General features: G+C 37.6%; 1 protein-coding gene across 1 annotated transcript in view; it reads right to left on the bottom strand.

Annotated features, from left to right (window-relative positions):
- Nucleotides 1-304: 304 nt before the first annotated feature.
- The window catches only part of LOC118740841, a gene marked incomplete at its 3' end in the record, with an annotated part of 27134 nt that continues 7162 nt past the window's right edge, over nt 305-20276 (bottom strand). Inside the window, 6 exon segments of the mRNA XM_036472557.1 lie at nt 305-480; nt 572-1077; nt 4595-5481; nt 9416-9968; nt 10094-10227; nt 10589-10710. Coding sequence (XP_036328450.1) covers nt 305-480; nt 572-1077; nt 4595-5481; nt 9416-9968; nt 10094-10227; nt 10589-10710 — 2378 coding nt within the window.

Below are 20276 nucleotides of genomic sequence, written 5' to 3'. Positions count from 1 at the left end.
GTAGCAGTAGTAGTAGTAGCAGTAATAGTAGTGGTAGTGGTAATGGTGGTAGTATTACGATAATTTTGTTGGTATTAGCTATATTACTCATAGGCATAGTACGTTTTTACATACATACTACAGCAACAACAACAAAAGCGGTTGCTTCGTTTGAGAAGAACAAGTAATGCAAAAAATAATTTCATGCTTTACCTCCAGTTTTACGCAGCGTTGTTGCTTTCTCGCGCAATCCGGCCGGCAAGCTGAACGGCGCCGAACCGAAAGGATCCTCGGGTATATGTGGTACAACGGTGTTTACGCCAACGCCAACGCCACCCCCACCAGCACCAACTGTAACCGCGCTAGCGACAGCGCCTGTTTGGCCAAATGTGGGCGGTTGTGCTTGCTGCTGTTGCGGCAGTGGCGGTGCCGGCATAGCCACGCCATAACCTTCAGTCGGTGTTAAAGTGGAAGTGGTAGATGCGGACTTTGCAGTAATGCCTTAAAAAAAAAAAACAAAAGAAATACAATTAAATAAATGCAAACGCTATTTTTCGAGTGCTTTCTCGCGCCATCATCATAGCATACTCACTTCCTTGACTGCCACGTTGTCGTATCTTATCAAATTCTGCTTCGAATATATGATCTTCGGTCATTTGTCCGAATGGTTGCTCTTCAAATGGATTCCATGCCTCAATACGTTGCTCCATTGAACTGCCAGTGCCACTGGCTCTGGCTTGATTTGTGGTGCCTGCGCCATCTACGGCGACATTGGCGCTTGGCACGGCTTGACTGCTACAGCTGGTGTCCATGTTGCAACGCAACACTTGAGCGCTTGTCAGTTCAGCATTCGATATGGATGCCGACATGACGGCGGCACCTTGTCCTTGCATATGCAGCGATTGTGTTGCTGGTAGAAAGAGTCCCGGATTTGAGCCACCATAATTCGTGCCGGAATTGGCCATTGCATTGACCAGCAGACTGTCGTCACCACCAGCGCCACCGCCGCCGCCACTGGCATCACTGGAATGGGGCGCACGACTTTTAACTGAATGATCATAGGGCGCCAAAAATTGTGAAGTCTCATTGGCGAAGGTTCTAAGTTTGGTTGAGGCGTGTATCCGAAAAATGGGTGCGAGCATTTTGTAGGGGTGAAGAGGGAGCACAGCAATAGATGAAGAATGATGTGTGTATGGAAATAAGAAAAATTAAATGACGTTAAAATTTAAACATAAAATATGCAAATAGGATAGTGGCGAAAGGAGTGGAACAGTTAGGTGCGCATAGCTCTTGGGAACACAGAGTGCACGTAACGGTAACGGAATTAAACAATGTAACGTTCGAATGTGTGCCGTAAAACTCTTGCTCAGCTGTTGTACGTAAAATATATCGTGCAAAAAAAACTGGGAATGAATTAACATATTAAAAAAAAGAAGAATTTTAAGTGATTTTTACTCTATTCTAAATTGACTTGATTTCTAAATTCCTTCTTTTGAAGGGTTGCACTCTAGGTTTTGAACGTAAAATTTCCTAACTCATATATATTCTTGGAAAACAAGTTTGGGATTCGAATTTGTATAGCTTTTTTGTGCTTTTGAATTGTCACAAATTAGTAAACAATCAAATCTGAATATTTTCGAACTCAAAACTCAATTTTCGAAATCCAAATTCCGGATATTAATTTATATTTTTTTGAAATACTACATGAAATCCGATAAATTTATAATTTATGATTAATAAGTTTCGAACACCAGACCATGTTTTGGAAATGTTTTTCAGAGTTTTTGAATTTTAAAACAATAATAAGCTAACTCTTATTTTAAGATTTCCCATAAATTTTTAATAATTTTTAAAACTAAAGTAGCATTCTTTTAATATAACCATTTTTTTTCGAAAATAAAGGTATTTAAAAAAAGCATTAGCGGGACGTATTGTAGTGCTGGAGCTATTCGTATATTCGGATATCCTTTCGCATATTTGTGTATGCAGATAAAATCCAGATATCCGGTTAATATCCGTTAGTTTTGCTATCCGGATATTTTAAATAACATATTCGAATATCCAGATTATCCAGATATTCAAAAAATCCGTTAATAATTCCCAGCCCTAGCGTATTGCTGTTTTCGTACCACTAAAAAGTATTGCAATTTTTTATTCAAAATTTCGATTTGTGAGAAAACAGGAATATTTATTTCTTTTGGGTTTAACGGGTACTATACTTTTTAAATTAACTAAAATCTCAAAATTTTAACTTAAACTTAAATAGATATTAAGCCGAAAAATTCGTCCAATCCCCATTCATGCCCCAAAGTTTAGAAGAACTCATCTCCTGACTACATGGGGCCAAAACTCTTCTCTCGTCCTCTTGAAACGACCGCACTCTCAAGGGATAGACGCAATGGTATCGCTTTAGCTGAGTCGCAAAGCGACCGACAACACTTGACCAGATACCTAAGAGATGGCATCTAAGTTTGCAGTGCAGTTATGCAGGTTAAATCGCGGCCTGTAAGCATTTGGTTTCCAAAGTCCTGTGGTGCTTTGCCAGTGTCGTTCTCTCATTCCTATTACATATCTCTTTCTTTAGCTCATCCCTGACCGCTTTTGGACCGAATGCAAGGAATGATCCAGGCCCTGAGTAGGTGAGGTCGCTGCATTGTTCCTCTCTCTATGTCCGTGTGGCCTGCTACGCAAAATAATTGAGTGTCAAGAGTCCTCGGAAGCCTTATGTATCTCAAAAAACTTAAGGAGTAGAGACGATTTAATCTCAAAGGATAAAATAACCTTAGGGAAAGGACTAAGTGGACCTGGCATCCAAGCTTTTCGATAATCCTAGATGATACGACTTTTTTACCAAAGGCATCTCCTGCAAAGTTTAAGAGAGTTCGCTTGACTGTGAGATGGTCCAACCATGTTACGATTGTTCCTCTAATGCATACACAGCAAGGATGCATTGTAACGTTAATTTTAGCGTTTACCAAAAAAAAAGCAATCATTTCTGTCGAAACGATTCAGTTGTTTATGGTTTAGGTAATTATCAAAATAATTCTATTTTGGTTTTTAACGAAAAGAAATTCAATCGTTAATGCTGAAGCTGTAGCATGCATTTAGGTGCTAGGTGTTAATAGTGAGCTGGCAATGGCATACAACAACAACTTTTCGTTGATTTATTTTGCTTCGATGTTAACGATTGATGATTGATTTCGTTTCAACGTTAACGATTGAGTTTTGTTTCGTTAATTCAGCTCTGAAACGAAACGAAAATATTTTACGAAAGGGGATAATGGCCGTCTTAGAAGGGTTGATGTTAAGACCCACCCACTCTAGCTCACCAGCCTTTCGTTAAGTTTATACCTCTTTACTGCTGATGCTATCTATCCCAGATGCTATGTAGCGCTCCCATGAGTCCAACGCCCATGCGATAGGCCACTGGGAGAATACCTTTTTGCCAGTTTCCAGACTGATGACTTTGTCTCTCGTTTAATGGGAGTGGCATTAACAAAATGAAGAGAAATCAAGCCCAGTACGCTCTTCTCTTCCGGTATGTACCATTAGGTGTCCCAACTGCTTGTTTCTATATGTCCGCTGGCGAAGGCTTTCTGAAGCCAAGCAGCTGCAGGTGTTGACGAGAAACTCTCACTTGTGAAGGCTCCCCCACGACATTAACTACCTCTTCACCTGTACACTTAAGCCCCCTCAGCTAATATCCCGCTTTCTTTGGTCTGACCTAGTCAAAACAGCATGTTTCCTGGGCCTACCGTTAGTTTAGCTTGATGGCAAGGATTGCTAGATTGGCCGATTCAAGCAGGGCTTAGTAGTGTGCCGCTAAAACAACAAAAAAACATCGAACCAGTCTCACCAGGGTTATGAAACGACTCCCGAGAATCGCTTGAACTCGAATTATAATATTATATAGGAAAAACATGTTTATATTTTTTTTTAAATTATTATTTATAGTCCCTTTCATAAATTAGATTGCGATAATTGGCATTATTGCATTCATTAAATACTAATTTAAAGTTTTTGAAAGGTCATATCTAGATTCCAAGTAAATGTGTGGTAGAAACTTTTTAAGGTTATGATATTTAAATAAAAATTAAAATGAAATTTTAGATAACAGGTTTAATTAAGTTCTCGTATGTATGCATGTTAAAGAAATTTCAGGACAAATGACAAATTTCGAAAACTAAATATAAAAACCTTTCTAACTAAGCTCTTTTGAAAAATATAAACTTTTAATTTAGAAAAAGTAACTCAGCAACAATAAATAATGACTCCACAAAATTCTCAGACAATTTAGAAATTCGTTGACTATTCACTCATGTGTTCTTTTTCATTGAAAATAGCTGACCTTAATTAGCGCACATAGCCAAAGTGAGGGCATCGCACATTTCAAACAAACAAAAAAAATTCCAAAAAAAAAAACATTGCATTAAGTCAGTAAAGTCACATAGTATGCACATACATTGGCAAGACATGTATGTATGTATGTATGTAAATTGCAAAAAACACAAAACGAGAAAGAGCAGAGGAAAAGAAAACGTACAGAAGAAACACACACAAATCGATACAAGCATAGAAACATTCAATTCAATAAAATAGAACGAAAAAATCTTACTTATTAAAAGCTGACGTATCGCTAACATTGCGTCGATGTCCAGAGCTACCACCACTCACGCTCACACTCGATCCCATGCCCGACGAAACGGTCAGCATACTACTCTTTGTGGGCGGCGTACTGCCGATTGCTTGATGTGCTGATAAACTACTCGCTGCTATATTATCCAAACCGTCTCCTATGCCAACGCCAACACCAACACCAACACCACTGCTGCAGGCCACCGTATCCAATGCAGTAGTATTCTTCAACGACACCGACGATGGTGCATTCTCACTAAATGGATCTGGATATACGGACGACTCGAAGAGGCTATTCAATACCTCGGGTGGCGGCTGTTGTGTCACAATTGTAGCGGCGGCAGCAGCAGCGCCAGAAGAAACAGTGCTGCTGCTAACTTGGCTCACAGTTTGCGATTGTGTTAGTGTTGTTGGTGCTGGTACTGATGGTGTTGCTGCAGCAGTGGGTGTTGCAGCTACCACGGCGGCAGGTGCAGGTGCAGGTGCGGGTGCGGTCGTAATGTTGGCAGCGCCGGAAGCAGACACTGCTGTTGCTGTTTGTGGTGTTGGAGGTGGCGGCACAACTGGTGGCGCCAATTGTGGAAAATTCGCTTGAAATTGTTCAACCACTGGTTGTTGTGGTTGTGGCGATGTTATATTATTACGCGGCGATGGACTTGGAGGCAAGCCAAGACCGAGCGGATTTGGACCATGCACCGCGGAGGAGCCTTTAGGACGTTGACGTGGCGCCACACTTGTGCCCGACTCCATAATGGGTACACTTTGCGGTTTAGAAGTTTTTGAGGCGGCTACGGCGGCAGAAATGCGTTTCGCTTCGGACTCGTACGGTGGTACGACGAGTTGGTCGTAGTTTGGTGGTGGAGATTTCTGGAATTTTAGAAAGTTGTTAGTTGATATTTTGAAAATATACATATGTGCGTAAGATGGTATGTACTATATTGTTTAAAAATAATACTTATTAAAGAGTGGCACCTCGTGGCGACAAAAATGTACACAAATAATCCACCCAGCTCTGAAAACAGTCTGCCGGAAAAGATAGCTTTAGGGAATGAGGTAGGTGTTTCCAAAAGGAAAATAACGGAATTATCAATTTTAAGAGATTTAAGCGCCTTCGGTATTCAGTGAAAAATGAACTTGACTACCTCTATCTTAATTTGAATCTGAAACCGCTGCAGCTTTCGAAAATCCACTCTCAATATTAATATAACCGATCAGAGAGGGATAGAAGAAATTAGAGAGAGATGTGGAAAAGTCGGAACAGTAATGCAACTTTACCGTTGGTGTGAGTTAGCTTCGGTCAAGCGTAAGGCCCTTGTCCAATTGAACGAAGCGCGAAGAGTGGAAAACTCACGTTCCCACGACAGTCGGGTCTACGTAACCGGAACGACCCAGAGTTATATCTGGCCAAGGACTATCACAAGAGCAACACTCATGAGATCCTACGCTGAAGATTTTGTTAGATATTGGAGTTTGTCAATGGAATTTTGCTAAAAACTAAACGGTTATCTCTCAGACCTAGTTTGCTTTTTCACTGCACGGAGCTTAGGTAAGCTTCGCCCATGCGAAATTTTCGGCAATCATTTTTACCACCTGGACAAAAGAGATCTGGGAATTCACGCCGATGAAGTACTGCTCTCTTTCTCGGCGGTCTCAAAAGAAATTCTCACCAAAGTAGAGAGCTGCAACAAAGGCTTCAAATCGTTCACCGGCAGCATCATGACCAAATACACAAAAACGCTTTAGAAATATATTTACAAGTCAATTGGCTCCGATGTCACAATACAGAACTCCAGACAGCTAAGGAATACGTTCATGTCGCTAACATATCATCTACCTATCGAGACCCAAATACTTCCCGTAAGAAAATATAATATAATAACGAGCAGTCAGCTCCTCGTTGGAACTACATACATTCCACATAAGGGCAATTAATGGCATTAAACCGAGTGACTATCACCACCTTCACAAACTCTTGCCAGTGAATGGCGTCATCGGGGTTCAACCACTAGCCAGTACAGAGAAAGAGCTTCAGGAGCCTCGCGGCGCCCGCATTATTTTGGCTCAACTACAGTCTGGTTATTGTAGTATGTTAAATTCCTTCCTATTTAGACTCGACCCCAACATATCCAATGTCCCACATTTGAAGGTTTTAATAATAAGACAAGGCCATTTCAAAACTTCTGAGTTCGTCCGACACTGCAAGTTAAGGAAACTCATATTTATAGATGCCATCGAACGGGCAGTTATTAAAACTGATGACGGGTCGTCGACCCAGAACAGCAAACGGTCCTCAGATGTGTTATTTAATGTCAACTTTCCAATAGGAGTCCCAGAGTCGCAGCCCACACTGACGGAAACCGAGGTCACTGAGGGGTTGGATAAGCAACATTTTAGCCTGCAGAAAATCTCGCTGCAATAGGGCCTAAATGAGGAGGACTGTAATCACAATTTCTTAGGACGCTCGCGGTTTTTATACCACTGATGAAAGTAGAAGGAGGTGCAGCTATGCGGACGAATTTTCAGTCATAGTCAGCGCCAAATGTCTGATGAACCTCAAGTATATGGCGAAACAGACGCTGTGAATGCCATCAACGACTGCGCTACAGAAGTGAGACTGAGCGTTAACGTGGAAGAGGGACGATGATTCGATGCACATTTTTCACGGACGGGGCAAAAAATGCGAAATATGCAAAAATATGCATTTATGACTAAAATATGCAAAATATGCAAAAACATTTTAATGGCATTTTTAAGATAATTTCATGATTCGCGTAGATACTTTATCTATTTCGCTTTAACTAAGTCCAAGAAAAACATGTATTTGCATAGATTTCCATGCCCTATTTATTATATATTTAAACATTCTTAAATAGGGCTGCCACTTGTTTAAAAAATTAAATTCAAGTTTATTAATTGTGTAAATGAAGTAATACAATGTGGATGGAAAAATAAAGGCGTTGAAGAAATATTTATTCGAAAATATTTTAAAGGAGGTTGCCACTTATTAAAAAGTCAAATAAAATTGTATTAATAAGTTAAATAAAGTGTTGCAATGTGGGTATCAAACGAAGTAGTTTTACTTAAAATCATAAATAAATTATGGTTGCCACCTTTTAAAAATTCAAATTAAATTTAATAAGTTTAATTAAATATGTATGTATAACAACATGGATGTCAATCGAATGAAATTTAAGAAGGCCTTGTTGCCACCTGGTTAAAAGTCAAATTCCATTTAATCACTAAGTTAAAGAAAATATAACAATTCGGATGCCAAATTAAAGAAATTTAAGAAAGCTTATTTAGATTATTTAAATTAAACAAAAACAAAAAACAAACAAAGCTTTACTTCAAACATATTTTTAAGAGGGCCGACGCATGTTTAAAGTCAAATTCAATTTTGTTAAAAAGAGAAACGAATCCGAGGCCGATTAAAGTTTAAGAAAATAACTTTTGGAAGGCAGGTTTGTCACCTTTTAAAAAAATAAATCAAAGTATTGCCAACTCCAATGCATCAATAAAAAAAAGGAAACAAAAGAGTGAAATTATTGACTTTTTAACGGATGGCTTCATAAAAGTGTTAATTCATTCTATATTAAAAAAAAAAAAAAGAATGTGTCGTTGTGTTTATGAAATACTTTAGAGAAAATAAATAAGGTTTTGCTGACCCATGAAAAAGGGGTGTGTATTTTTTTATGTTCAAAGCTAGCTAAGACTCGAAAAATCAAAGGATAAATAAAATAAAGCAAAAATCGATTGTTTCATGTTAAATTAAATATTTCATTTACTTTAATAAGAAATATGCATTTTTTAAAATACATTTATTACATTAATCGCGTTCACTACAATCGACGCACAATGTACACAAATAGAGAAAACAAAGCTAGACAGGGTAATATGATAAGCATACATATGTAAGTATATTAATCGGAATAAGTCAGCATTTTCGATATGAAAATTTTGTTGCAATTCGGGTCGTCCAAAAGAGCTCTGTTGAACTGCATCAAATTTTCCATATCGGAAAAATGCTGACTTATTCCCATTGGTAATTATCCGATTCATTTAAGTACTACCTTGTCCTCACCCAGGTCGCAGAGTGTATGAAGTTTCTGCGTGTTACATTAGGTGCAATTTATTTCAATAAAATTCAACATTTCAAAAATTTTCTCTTAAATAAAATTTCATCAAACTCCTTCGTTTGACACCAATATAGCAGAATAGCAGTTAAACTTTTACTAAATTTGGTGAACTCTTTTAAACAGGTGGCAACCCATTTGAAATTATTTTTAGAGTTAAGATTTTTTAAACCGCTTTCGACTGGTTTGGGCGAATTCAATTATTCAAACAAGTGACAAACTTCTTTAAAATATTTTGGTCAGTAATCTTTCTTAAAGCTATTTCGTTTGCAAAATGTCTTTTTTCTAATCCAGTTAATGAAATTTACTTTTTCAAACAGTTGGCAACCCTCTTAAAAAAATATGTTTGCAATGAACTCTCTTAACCCCTTTGCCATTTGACACCCGTATTGCGATATCTTATTAATCCTATTAATTTAATTTAACTTTTTAAACAGGTAGCAACTCTCTTTAAACATAGTAATGAACCTTCTCCACGCCGAAAGGAGATACAATGGGACTATGGCCCGAAATTAATGAATTAAACTCTAGTAATAAATCGATTTTAAATATTTAGTATCTGTATGAAATATATCAATATCCGCAAAGTTAGTTTGGCGTCCACTGGACCTAGTGTACCCACATTACAGGTTAATTAAAAAACCTCCATCTATGTAGGTATAACTTACGTGCAAATTTTGTACTGGATTCTCCTTGCCAGCCAATCGGAATGCCACCTCGCACACTTGCCAGATATTCGGTCGTTTATCCATATCGGGCTCAAGCATATATTTAATCAATTGATGCATGCCTTTAGAGTATTTGGAATTATCTGGTATGGAAAATTGACCATTTTGTATGGCCAACGTACTTTCGCCGAAGGGCAAATTGAAGAAGCACAATTTATAGAGCATACAACCCAGTGCCCAAATATCCGCCTTAGTCGTAATGCTTTTACCCGAATACAGATCGATCATTTCGGGCGCACGATACGATAGTGTTGTGTATTTTTGTATTTCCTCTTCGACGAGAGTGACGCCATGTTGCTGCGGATTTAGTATTTTTGCGGTGGCTGAGCCAAAATCGCAAAGTACAAAATTACCAGCATCATTTTGTAGTATATTCTCTACTTTCAAATCTCTATGGATGATGGGCGTCTGACAGTAGTGTAAACGTGACACTGCCTCTGAAATATCACAGAATATGGTGAGAACTTCCTGCTCATTGAAGCCAACTTGCAAACTGTTAAAGACAAATGTATTTAAAAAAAAAAAACAAACATAATTATTATATGATTATTACATTATATGGTTATATGTATGTATGTAGCAACAAATTTGATTATATATTTATTAGTTAGTACTTACCGTGCATTCATCATGGCCAGCATGTGCTGCTTGCAGTAGGGCATGAGCAATAGTACTTCGCAGACACCGTTGCCAGCGTGCGTAATGCTTGAGTCCACATAGCCTATAATATTCTTATGACCACTCAGATTGCTCTAGAGGAAGAAGAAGAAGGTTGAAAGAGAAACACAAACACACACACACACACAAATTAGCTGAGTGTTGAGAGAACTAAATGATGTGGTGTTGAGGAAAAAAAGTTTCACATAGCGTAAATTTCACATATTTTAATATTTATATGCAGCAAAAACAAAAGCAAAAAAACTAACTAATGAAATATTTAATAATTTAAGCGGCACGAAAGCACGAAATGCCAGCCATGACAATGGCCTGGCCTGCACTGGCACCGGCACCGGCACCGGCACCGGCACCGTTCCGGCACAGTCAATGGCTAGTACCTAGACAACAAAATTTTTGCAGCTGACGTGTATGCCAGCCAGCACCCATCGCACTTACAGCAATCTGAATTTCCCTTTTGGCCACGTTCAAGTCGTGCTCGTTATTCACATACATACGCTTGAGCGCATATTTTGTATTGCCTGTGTTGGCTTTAGCGAGGAAGACCATGGCAAAACCACCTGCAATGAAAGAGGGTAAGAAGAGTGGTTGAATATAAAAAGTTCAGACTGAAATGCAAAAAAAAAAAAAATATATGAATAAAACAAAACTGGCAATAAATGTGTGGTGCAGCGAACAGTTAAGAATTCATATGCAATTACATATCTACATATCTAAAACCCGTTCCTAGTTGAGTATCATATTTTGTTTAGGAAATTGATTAACGATCCACAAGTTAGGCAAACCTAATTAGTACTTAGCACATTCAACTTAATTAAATAGTTAAGAAAGTATCCAAAAGCAATTTAGCGCCCAAGTGGTTCGCAATTATCGCGTTTTGTCTCATTCAGGCGCGCAATTTACTAGGGTGACCGGCAACATTATTTTGAAAAAAAAGAGAACGCTATAAGAACTTATTTTAATTAGTATGGCGAATGCACAACCACCGACGAGGTACATATGTAGTTGGCCAGGAGGCTAGTTTTAATTGTTCTCTATATTCTACGCTTTCTGAGCAAACAAAGTACCCGAACTTGGCCTACGCGATAGCTGACTGGACGTATAAGTACGGTGACCATTCGTCCCGATTTTGGCGGGACAGTCCTGAGTTTAAGAAAATTGTTTCGCTGAATATTTATTAAAAGTCGGGACGTAAAAGTGTCCCAATTTTTTCATATTTGAACCGATTAAGTCCCGATTTTCACAGTTTTCTTTATTAATTAATTAATAAGAGTCTCCCTGTACTCTGGACTAAAAAAAACTTTTCGTACAAACGTGGCAGCACTGTCGTTATCACAAAGAACATAGAATATAAGGGAGCCTTAAACATAGCCAGCATCATTATTTTCTATGATCTTTGGTTATGTTTTATTCTGTCAAGCCGGTACTCTCGCTATATTGGAGTCTATCATTCCTCTCTAAATTACAAAAAAAGGAGGTTATCAATTCGTCAGAATACGAGACACACAGAAACAGAAATTATCTTTTTTGACGAGATTACTTTTCAATCACTGCCATTTCATAATCCCAAAGATAATGAAAATTACGTATGTAGCTAAAATGTCCTATATCTCCAGAGCTAAGTAAAGTATTAAAGTATTAAACGGTTTTAAAAAGTTTCTCTCGCGATGGGGTTGGGCGAGTTTCGCAAAATGTCAAGCATCAAATTCAATTGTTCGATAAAAGGGCAAAAAAAGTTCGAATACTAAATATCTTAACACTGGCTTTGCTTTGTGCGCGCGACATAGTAAGAAAAAAAGATAAATTGAAAATATTCATCAAATCGCACATCGGTTTGCTAAGCTTTCGTTTTCCATTGAGAAACGGTAACCAATTTAGCTAAGCACATTATTGGAAAAGTTCTCTATTTGAAAAGCAAAAGAAATTGGCTGTGCAATGGTTATCAAATCGACTTATCCAAAAAACTTGTCAATTATTCATTTTTTGATAAGTTGATAAGTTTTTTTATGATAAGTAAAAAGTGCAACACTTATCAACTTTACTTTTCAATAAAAAGCTTATCCAAAAGTTGTAAAGTGATAAGTGATAGGTCGTTGGTGCAATCGGGCCCTGATCATAATGAAGTGCAAATGTCTGGAAATGGAATATTTTGTTTTCAACAGGATTCTTTCTCGACAAGTAAAGCGAGAAATTCGAAAAGTTGGTAAAAAAGAACTTTTTTTCCCAGGTTTTATGTCAGCGGAAAAATGGCCCCAAGCTTCTTTATACTTAAACCCATCGCATTCGAGAGTTAGAAATAAAGCTACCCACATCGTAATTCAAAAAACCAAGTGCGACAGTTATTATTTTACACGCAGTACAATCACTTGTCTGTTTGGGCCGATACGAAAGAATTTCGCAAATTGGCAATCTGCGAAGTTATCCCGGTTATTTGGTCCTTCTATTGTATCCGTGGGCGCCCTCTCTTTCGTTGTTCGCCCATGGGTGCGGAGTCGAAAGATATCTTCCCGGAGTATCATTATCATTTTGTTTTCATACGTTAGGCTTTATCCATTTCATTATAAAGCTCATAAAGTTCGTAATTACACCTTTTTGGAGCCATTTCAATTTTTTTGGTAAAAGTAATTTCTCTTTTTTGTACAATTAAAAAACTGGAATGACGGTTTTACTGTACTAGATAGAGATGTCAAATTTCAAAAAACATCGATGCATCAACACATCAACTATTTATACATCGAGTAGAAAATTTTCGATGCATCGAAGCAAAATATCGATATTTTTCCGACATCCCTAACTAGAATTAATATGTTACATATCAGTAAAGTTGAGATCGAAACGTTAACTCAATATTATGGCATGCAAGGACCAGACTCAACCACAATTGCTGCTAATAATGGCATGCATACATTCTTAGATACATACATACACCCCTACATACATACATACTTATGCATACATCATTCAATTACAATTCAATTAAAAGAAACTATAGTTAGTCAATGCTGCGACAGATGATTGTCGTATCGCTTGGTCATATGCAATAAAACAAGCGTACTTAGGTATAACGGTATTACTCATCCCTCGGAAGAAATTAAGTGCATATGTATGTACATACATATATGAATGCACCCATTTTACGCGTAGTAGGTAGGTATGTCTGTAAATACGTATGCAACTTGGCACTATTGAGTTACTATTTACGTAGCAAAGTATTTACGTCTTTGTGTCAAAAGCAAAGTAATCGATAATTGTGGCATGTTGCGAGTAGCAAGTAAAACAGAAATGCCTTAAAAAAAAAACAAATACATATGTACCTACACACTCTCTCGGATGCACTTTGTGGCCTGTGGCATGGAGCTAAGACTTTCGAGGGGAGCCAAAGGCACACTTCAAGGGAAATGCGCTGAAAATACCTTTGAGAATTCAAGCGGATTTGCTGAATGGAGGTTGTAATGAAGCCAATTCAAAGCATTGAAGTATAAATATGCGCACTTCAGGAAGCTTACGAATGAATTGTCTAGTTCACATCTTAAAGTTAAACAGGTACGAGCATTTTTGCATAAATTTAAGCCGGCAAATCGCACGCTTGCTATTTGTATGAATTCTCATAACTTGTCAAATCGCGTTTGTGCAGACCAAAAAAAATTTGCAAGCAAGGATCCCCTCAAGGGAAGAATGGGAGGAGGATTAGGTCCTGATCTCGTATTCTGACAGCCATCTACACTGATGGCTCCAAGTTAGGTCGGAAGGTAGGAAGTGGGATATACTCCCAAGAACTCTCACTTAGCCTTAGTTTTCGTTTGCCAGATCTATGTAGTGTTTTCCAGGCTGAAATAACAGCAATAAATGAAGCTGCAAGTTAGCTGATCGATTCTCTAATTAATCTGAAGGCGGTAACAATCTTTTCTGACAGCCAAGCGGCTATTAAAGCACTTAATAGTGACAAATCTATGTCGAAGATTGTTATGGAATGTAGACGTACTCTTAATGAACTGGCAAGATGTTACGTCACTAATGTTGTATGGGTGCCAGGCCACAAAGACATACCGGGAAACTGTACTGCAGATGAACTAGCAAAGGAAGGAACCTGGTTGTCTGCAATCGGTACAGCCTGTAAATTGTAGTCCCGTTGATTTTTGAGAATTATTTTCGTAGAAGGTGATTTGTATTTTTTCCATACAAAGTATGTTCTTTTATGTGTAAGACACTGCAAGCAAAAAAAAAAAACAAACCCCAAAAATCGACGGGATTTTAACGGGATGAAAAAGTTTAAAGACATGTCAAGGCAAGTCAAGTTGAAAGTAATCTCTGATTGCCCCCATGTTTCGCGTGGATATCACTTAGATCGGAGATACTAAGCCTGATTTCAGCGTATGCAAATATTGATTAAGTACCTACCGACTCATATATAATATGCGAATATAGTGTCCCCTCCCCCCAATGGATGTTACAATATTTTATTTTCCCTGACTACAAATCCTAAATAAAGAACAGAGGTAAACCAGGGTCGGAAGCAATCAGCTTAGCGCGTCGAAATTTGTTTTTGTTTCAGTCCTGTTAGCATTTAAATGTGTAACGAGCATTGCGGGAATGTGGTTTTTTGCATACGAAAATAAAAACAAAAACAAAAGTAAATAATGACGCTAACCAGCACTAAACAAAAACAAACGTGAATTTATGCACAAGGGAGTATGTGTGCGTATGGGTGTGAGTGAATGAATGTGGGAAAGAGTATTGAGAACAGTGTTGCCAAACATGAGCTTTGCCTACCAAAACTGGTGGGCTTTTTCCGCTTGGTAGGTTGGTAGGCTAGATTGGATTTTGGTAGGTTCAGCGACAATAATAGCTATTTGCGAAAAATATAAAATATGTGTCTCCAAACGTTTTAGCAATCTTGTTTACACGAATTTTCACCGGTGTAGTGCACCATTGTACACCTGACGGCGACTTCTTTGTAAGACTTGAGGAATATCACCAAAACTAACCTATTAGTCATTTAATATGGTAGTAAGACCCGTTGTCACATATCGTCGTTTAAAGTACAAAACCTCGTATCGTCGTTCTGCAAAACCGCGTAACTGACATGTTTTACCAAAAATTGGATTTGCTCATACAAGCTCTTGGCTCAAGCGTTACCAATTCGTCCTGAAATGCGATTGCTTTATAAAAAAGATAACCATTTTGAAATATGAGTGTTTTTACTCTGTAGAAAATAATTTATGCAACTTGACATAACGCGGTTTTGCATTATCTTGATGCGCGGTTTTGTACTTTAAACGACGATATGCGGCACTGACCTGGTGACCAAAAGCTACGCAAGTAAAGGCGGGTTCCACCTTTTGCAATCTGCATCGACTGGTCCGGGTGGCCAGTACAGGAGCTATGGGTAACTGTCCAACGGATGCCCTTGGTGTCATTACAGGCATTCCTCCCTTGTCTATTCTGTTTGAAAAAGAGGCCTGCTGGAGCGCCCTACGACTGCCCAATATGATCAGCATGAAAATTGGGGATTTTCGGGCTCATTTGAAGGTTCTAAAGCCATTCCTGATAATCCCGAGCTATCCTTCTACAAACCCTACAAGGTTAGAATTCCTGAAAGGGAATGCTGTGAAGTGGTAATAACTATGATTGACGAGAGGTCCGAAGTATGGTATACCGACGGATCAAAGATGGACGACGAGAGTGGTGGGGCAGGCGTATTTTGACCAAAATTCCAGAAAGTCTGCCAATTTACACATACCCAACTTTATTCCAGGCAAAAGTTTTCGCAATCGAAGTCTGTGTAGAAAGACAAATGGGGCCAAATTACATATTCGCCTCTTTTAAAACGGCAGCAGGCTTGTGGAAAGCTGAACAACTTTTTTGAACCACTCGGAAACTCACAATAAAGTAACGCTGTGGTGGGTTCCGGGACATGAAGGGTTCGAAGGCAACGAAAGCTGACTTTCTCGCAAAGCGTGGAACCCAAATGCATTTGCATGGTCCCTAACCTTTTGTGAGCTGGTGGTGGAAACCCCAGAGCATATTCTATGTGACTACCCACGTATCATAAATTACAGAAATTTGTTTACGAGTTTGGTTTGCAGGTATGTATGTATGTGTAAAGAGACATACATTTGTGTACGTCTGTACAGTAACACAGAATTGTTATACGTACGTAGTTAATTGGTTTTTATTGTACTAGCTGTGTTTTAGTTTTTCTAAATGTTATGTCATCTACATTTTTAATAACCTTGACATTAAAACAAAATATTAAAAACTTAAATAAAATTTTGCTGGGTTTTGGTTGATTTTGGTAGGAAAAAAATTGTACCGTGACAACACTGATTGAGCAGCTGATGATAATGTTGATATGCCAAATAGATACACCAACAACAGCAAGCGTAAGCGATAAGCAACAACAATGCTGTTAAGGCGACAGAAGCAAACACAAATTGTAACATTCGTTTCGTTGAGTGGCAACGAGTGTACTACAAACAAACATACATATGTACATATTTAAGTATTCAAAGGGGGAGGTTTATCTACAGACTGTACATCTGTATGTGCGTACGTACATACATACATATGTACATATGTCTGTAGGTGCTGCATTTCTCTATCACTGGAGCTTTAATACATACAGTAGTATCTACAAATATACGTACATGTATATTTAAGTTAAGCGGGCGTATTTCCAAGGTCAAATTTGTAAGCGGTGAGGGGCAATAGACATTTAACGGCTGAAATTGATGCACATATTTAATTTCAGTATGCACACATGTACATACATACATATGTATGTACATACACAATTGAGTTAATAGATTTGAGTTGTTATAAATAGCTTGGCTTAAAATAAACCTAGTATATTAGTAAAATAAAAGTAACTCAATAAATATTGTGACGCAGTGATGGCGATACTTAAAAATTTTTTTTATTTAAACTACCTGTTTTTGGATACTGAATACCGTAATACCAAGTATAGTATTTAGAGTTGTATAAGTACTGTAGCAGTTCTTTGTAATATATATGTATATGAAGAAAATTATGTATGTACTATACACCGCGCTTCACTTGAATAGGTACACATATTTTCCTCAAGATCCACACTAATATCTCGATTTGTGGGCATCAGAGAAGTTTCCTTTAGGTTCTCATTTTGAAGAATGAATATTTTAGAAGAAAAGTGGTAAAAATTAAGAAAACACCTTGATTACTTTGGATCTTGTTACACTTTTTATTAGACTACACGAAAATTATTGCTTATTATTTTGATTCACTTGAATAGGCACAAGGATGCGTAGCCCCCTTATGTGTATAGCTAAGTTATTAAAGTCGCACTTAAAACAAAAACGCTTCTTAAGAATTTAAAGGATAATTAGAACTATAACGGAGCAAGACTGGGATAAGCAGACGCACTTTCAACTGCAAAAAATGCAAGAGCTTCACGGATCCAGGACTTTGCAGGCGTTCTATTGGAAATAAAACTGAAGGAAATGCAAATTTTTTTGACAGCTGAAGCCGACTCATAGCAGCGCATGAAAAAAAGCATGAAATGGAGCCAGAATACAAAAGCTATACGTAGATAACAAAAGTATTTTACGAGGTCAGCATCCTATTGTCGAGATAGTAGGTGGCCCCCACGGGAATCCCGCGTAAGTGAAATTATGGGCTTGACCAACATGGGGTACCCAGTCAAAGGTTGCCAGTCCTCGAAAGGAGTGGAGGCTCAACTGGCAGAAGTTTCGGCTTTGATGTCCGACCAGGGGAACAGAGCGTGCCGGCAAGCGAGATGAGCAAGACTAGCGAGACGAACAAGGCGAGAAAGGCAAGCAAGATGAGCACGAGCAAGATGCGTAGAGATGAAGAGAAGTTGTCTTAGGTAAGAGAGACAACAGGAAAAAGACGGTGCGTGCAAGTTGAGCAACTCGAGAAAGTCGAGCGAGTCGAGCAATCACTCCTAGCCCCTCGGAGTGTGTTAACGAGCAAGATAAGTAAGACGAGCGAGACGCGCAAGACGAGCAGGGTGGGTAGAGATGAGGAGAATTGGTGAAACGGAGTGTGCAAGTCGAGCAAGTTAATCAAGTCAGGGTCTGTCCTTGGTGGTGGCTGTGGTTTAACACCCAAATGCGGGTAGAACTGGCCTTGGGTAGTCGAGTTGCTTTTCAACCGGGTGCCGAGACCCAAAGAACGGCAGAGGCTTTAGATAAGCTTCGAGCCCTAACAAGGTGGTTAGTGTGTGTACCCCACACTGCCAATTCGTAATGTAAAACTTTGAAGATTTGTTCGGGACTTTTTTATTTGTTTTCAAAACTTTCCGGATTCTTCGTGTTATATTTTCCGGAATGGTTTGGATTCTTAAAAAACTTTTAGCGATTTTTTCGTTAATTTGTTGTTTTTTATCAGGACTTTCGTTTTTGTGTGTTATATTTTTCGGAACTTTTCTTATAAGTGATGTTCGAACATAACGCAACGATAAGGAATACAGACAGCCCAAAGTTCGAGCTATGTCGATTAAAGGAAAAAAATAGCACGAATGTCAACATCCCTTATTTTAAGGGTTGAAATAAAGAGCGAAGTTGAGCATATTAAAAAATCGATTACCGTTAGTTTTTCTTTTAGTTTTTTTGCAGTAAATTTAGTATAGAATAAGGAAAAAATTATTATGATACCATCAACCCCTAAATTAGGTGTTGAAGCAAAATATAACACAAAATATAAACGGAAAAAATTTTTCGTAGAAATGGTATAGAATAGTTAAAAATCAATATTTTTCTACCAGAAAACTCTGTTTATATGCAGGAGATTCACAATCATAATACCCAATTGTTTATTTAACAATTTTTTCATTGCAACTATAACTTATAGGTCAGCCAAAAACCCCGAAAAATGCAATGGGGCGACCAATAAAAAATCGTTAGTATTAAAAAATGATTAAATAAACAATTGGGTATTATTATTGAAAGTCTCCTCAAGAGAACCAGAGTTTTCCGATCGAAAAATATTGACTTTCAAGAATTCCTTACCATTTCTACGGAAAAATTTATTTTCGCCATATAAAAATACATGGAAAACTTTGAGCGCTTTTAGCGACCTCTAAATATTTTTTGATTTCAAAATAAAAAAATAGGGGTATACTTTTTTTCGATATAGAACAATCCTAGGGGGTTTGAGCATTACAATTCTGACTTTACTGTTTTCGGACCACTCTAATGTACATACATTCGATTTCTTCAAGAAAGTACACAACAAACTATTTGCTAGGAAAATGACGACAAGCTAATAAATGTCGAAGGTTAACAAAGCAGTTGAAAACAATTGTAAAAAAAAAAAACCAAACTGCTAATATTTGAACTTGACAGAAAGCTAAATAAAATCACTACACAAAATCTAGGTATATATACACATTTACATATGTATGTATGTACATACATAAATATGGTCGAGTGCGGATTTTCGCCTGATAAATGTCAAAATAAGAGTAGAACGAAATCAAACAAAACCAACCGCTGAGAAGTGAGTAAAAAAAAAAATATGTATGTTTTTTAACTACAGTTACATAGTACAACTTCATAGTTAACTGAATATAATTACAGACAGCTAATCGTTTAATGTTCGTTCAAGACCACAACGCACAGTGATGCAAAACTGGAATTTACTGTGCATAATTAACTGGTGCCTTAATTTGTATTTGATTAATCTTTTTTTAATGAAAGCTTATAAAATTTAGCAAGAGATTAGTTGAGTCCGATATTTGAATTTCTATTTTTTATATTAATTTTTTAGGGCAAAGTGCAGAAAACGTAGAAATTTTGAAGAAAATCTATTCTTCTGTTCCAGTTAATAAATGTTACCCCAAAAGTAAACTTTTTTTTTGGAGTTTTTAGAAACATTTTAGGTGTGCAGTTTTATAGATCATTGACTTGTGATATAATTAAGTGCAATTTGCAAGTGATTAAAAATTTTATAAAGTTATTTTATTTTTCATGAATATGGCTATAAGAATATATGATTTAAAATCAACGCGAACACTTGCATCTTGCACTCTATTATACTAAAATTTAATGATCTATAAAACGGCATACACAAAATTTGGCTATAAAAAAAAAAACACATTATTTTGGGGGGGGGGGGGGGGGGGGGG

The sequence above is a fragment of the Rhagoletis pomonella genome, unplaced genomic scaffold (genome assembly GCF_013731165.1).
Source record: "Rhagoletis pomonella isolate Grant_MI unplaced genomic scaffold, Rhpom_1.0 Rhpom_scaffold_00006, whole genome shotgun sequence".
NCBI classification, from domain to species: Eukaryota; Metazoa; Arthropoda; class Insecta; order Diptera; family Tephritidae; genus Rhagoletis; species Rhagoletis pomonella.
Note: the sequence above shows the minus strand (reverse complement) of the source record. Positions and strands in the feature narration are given on the sequence as shown.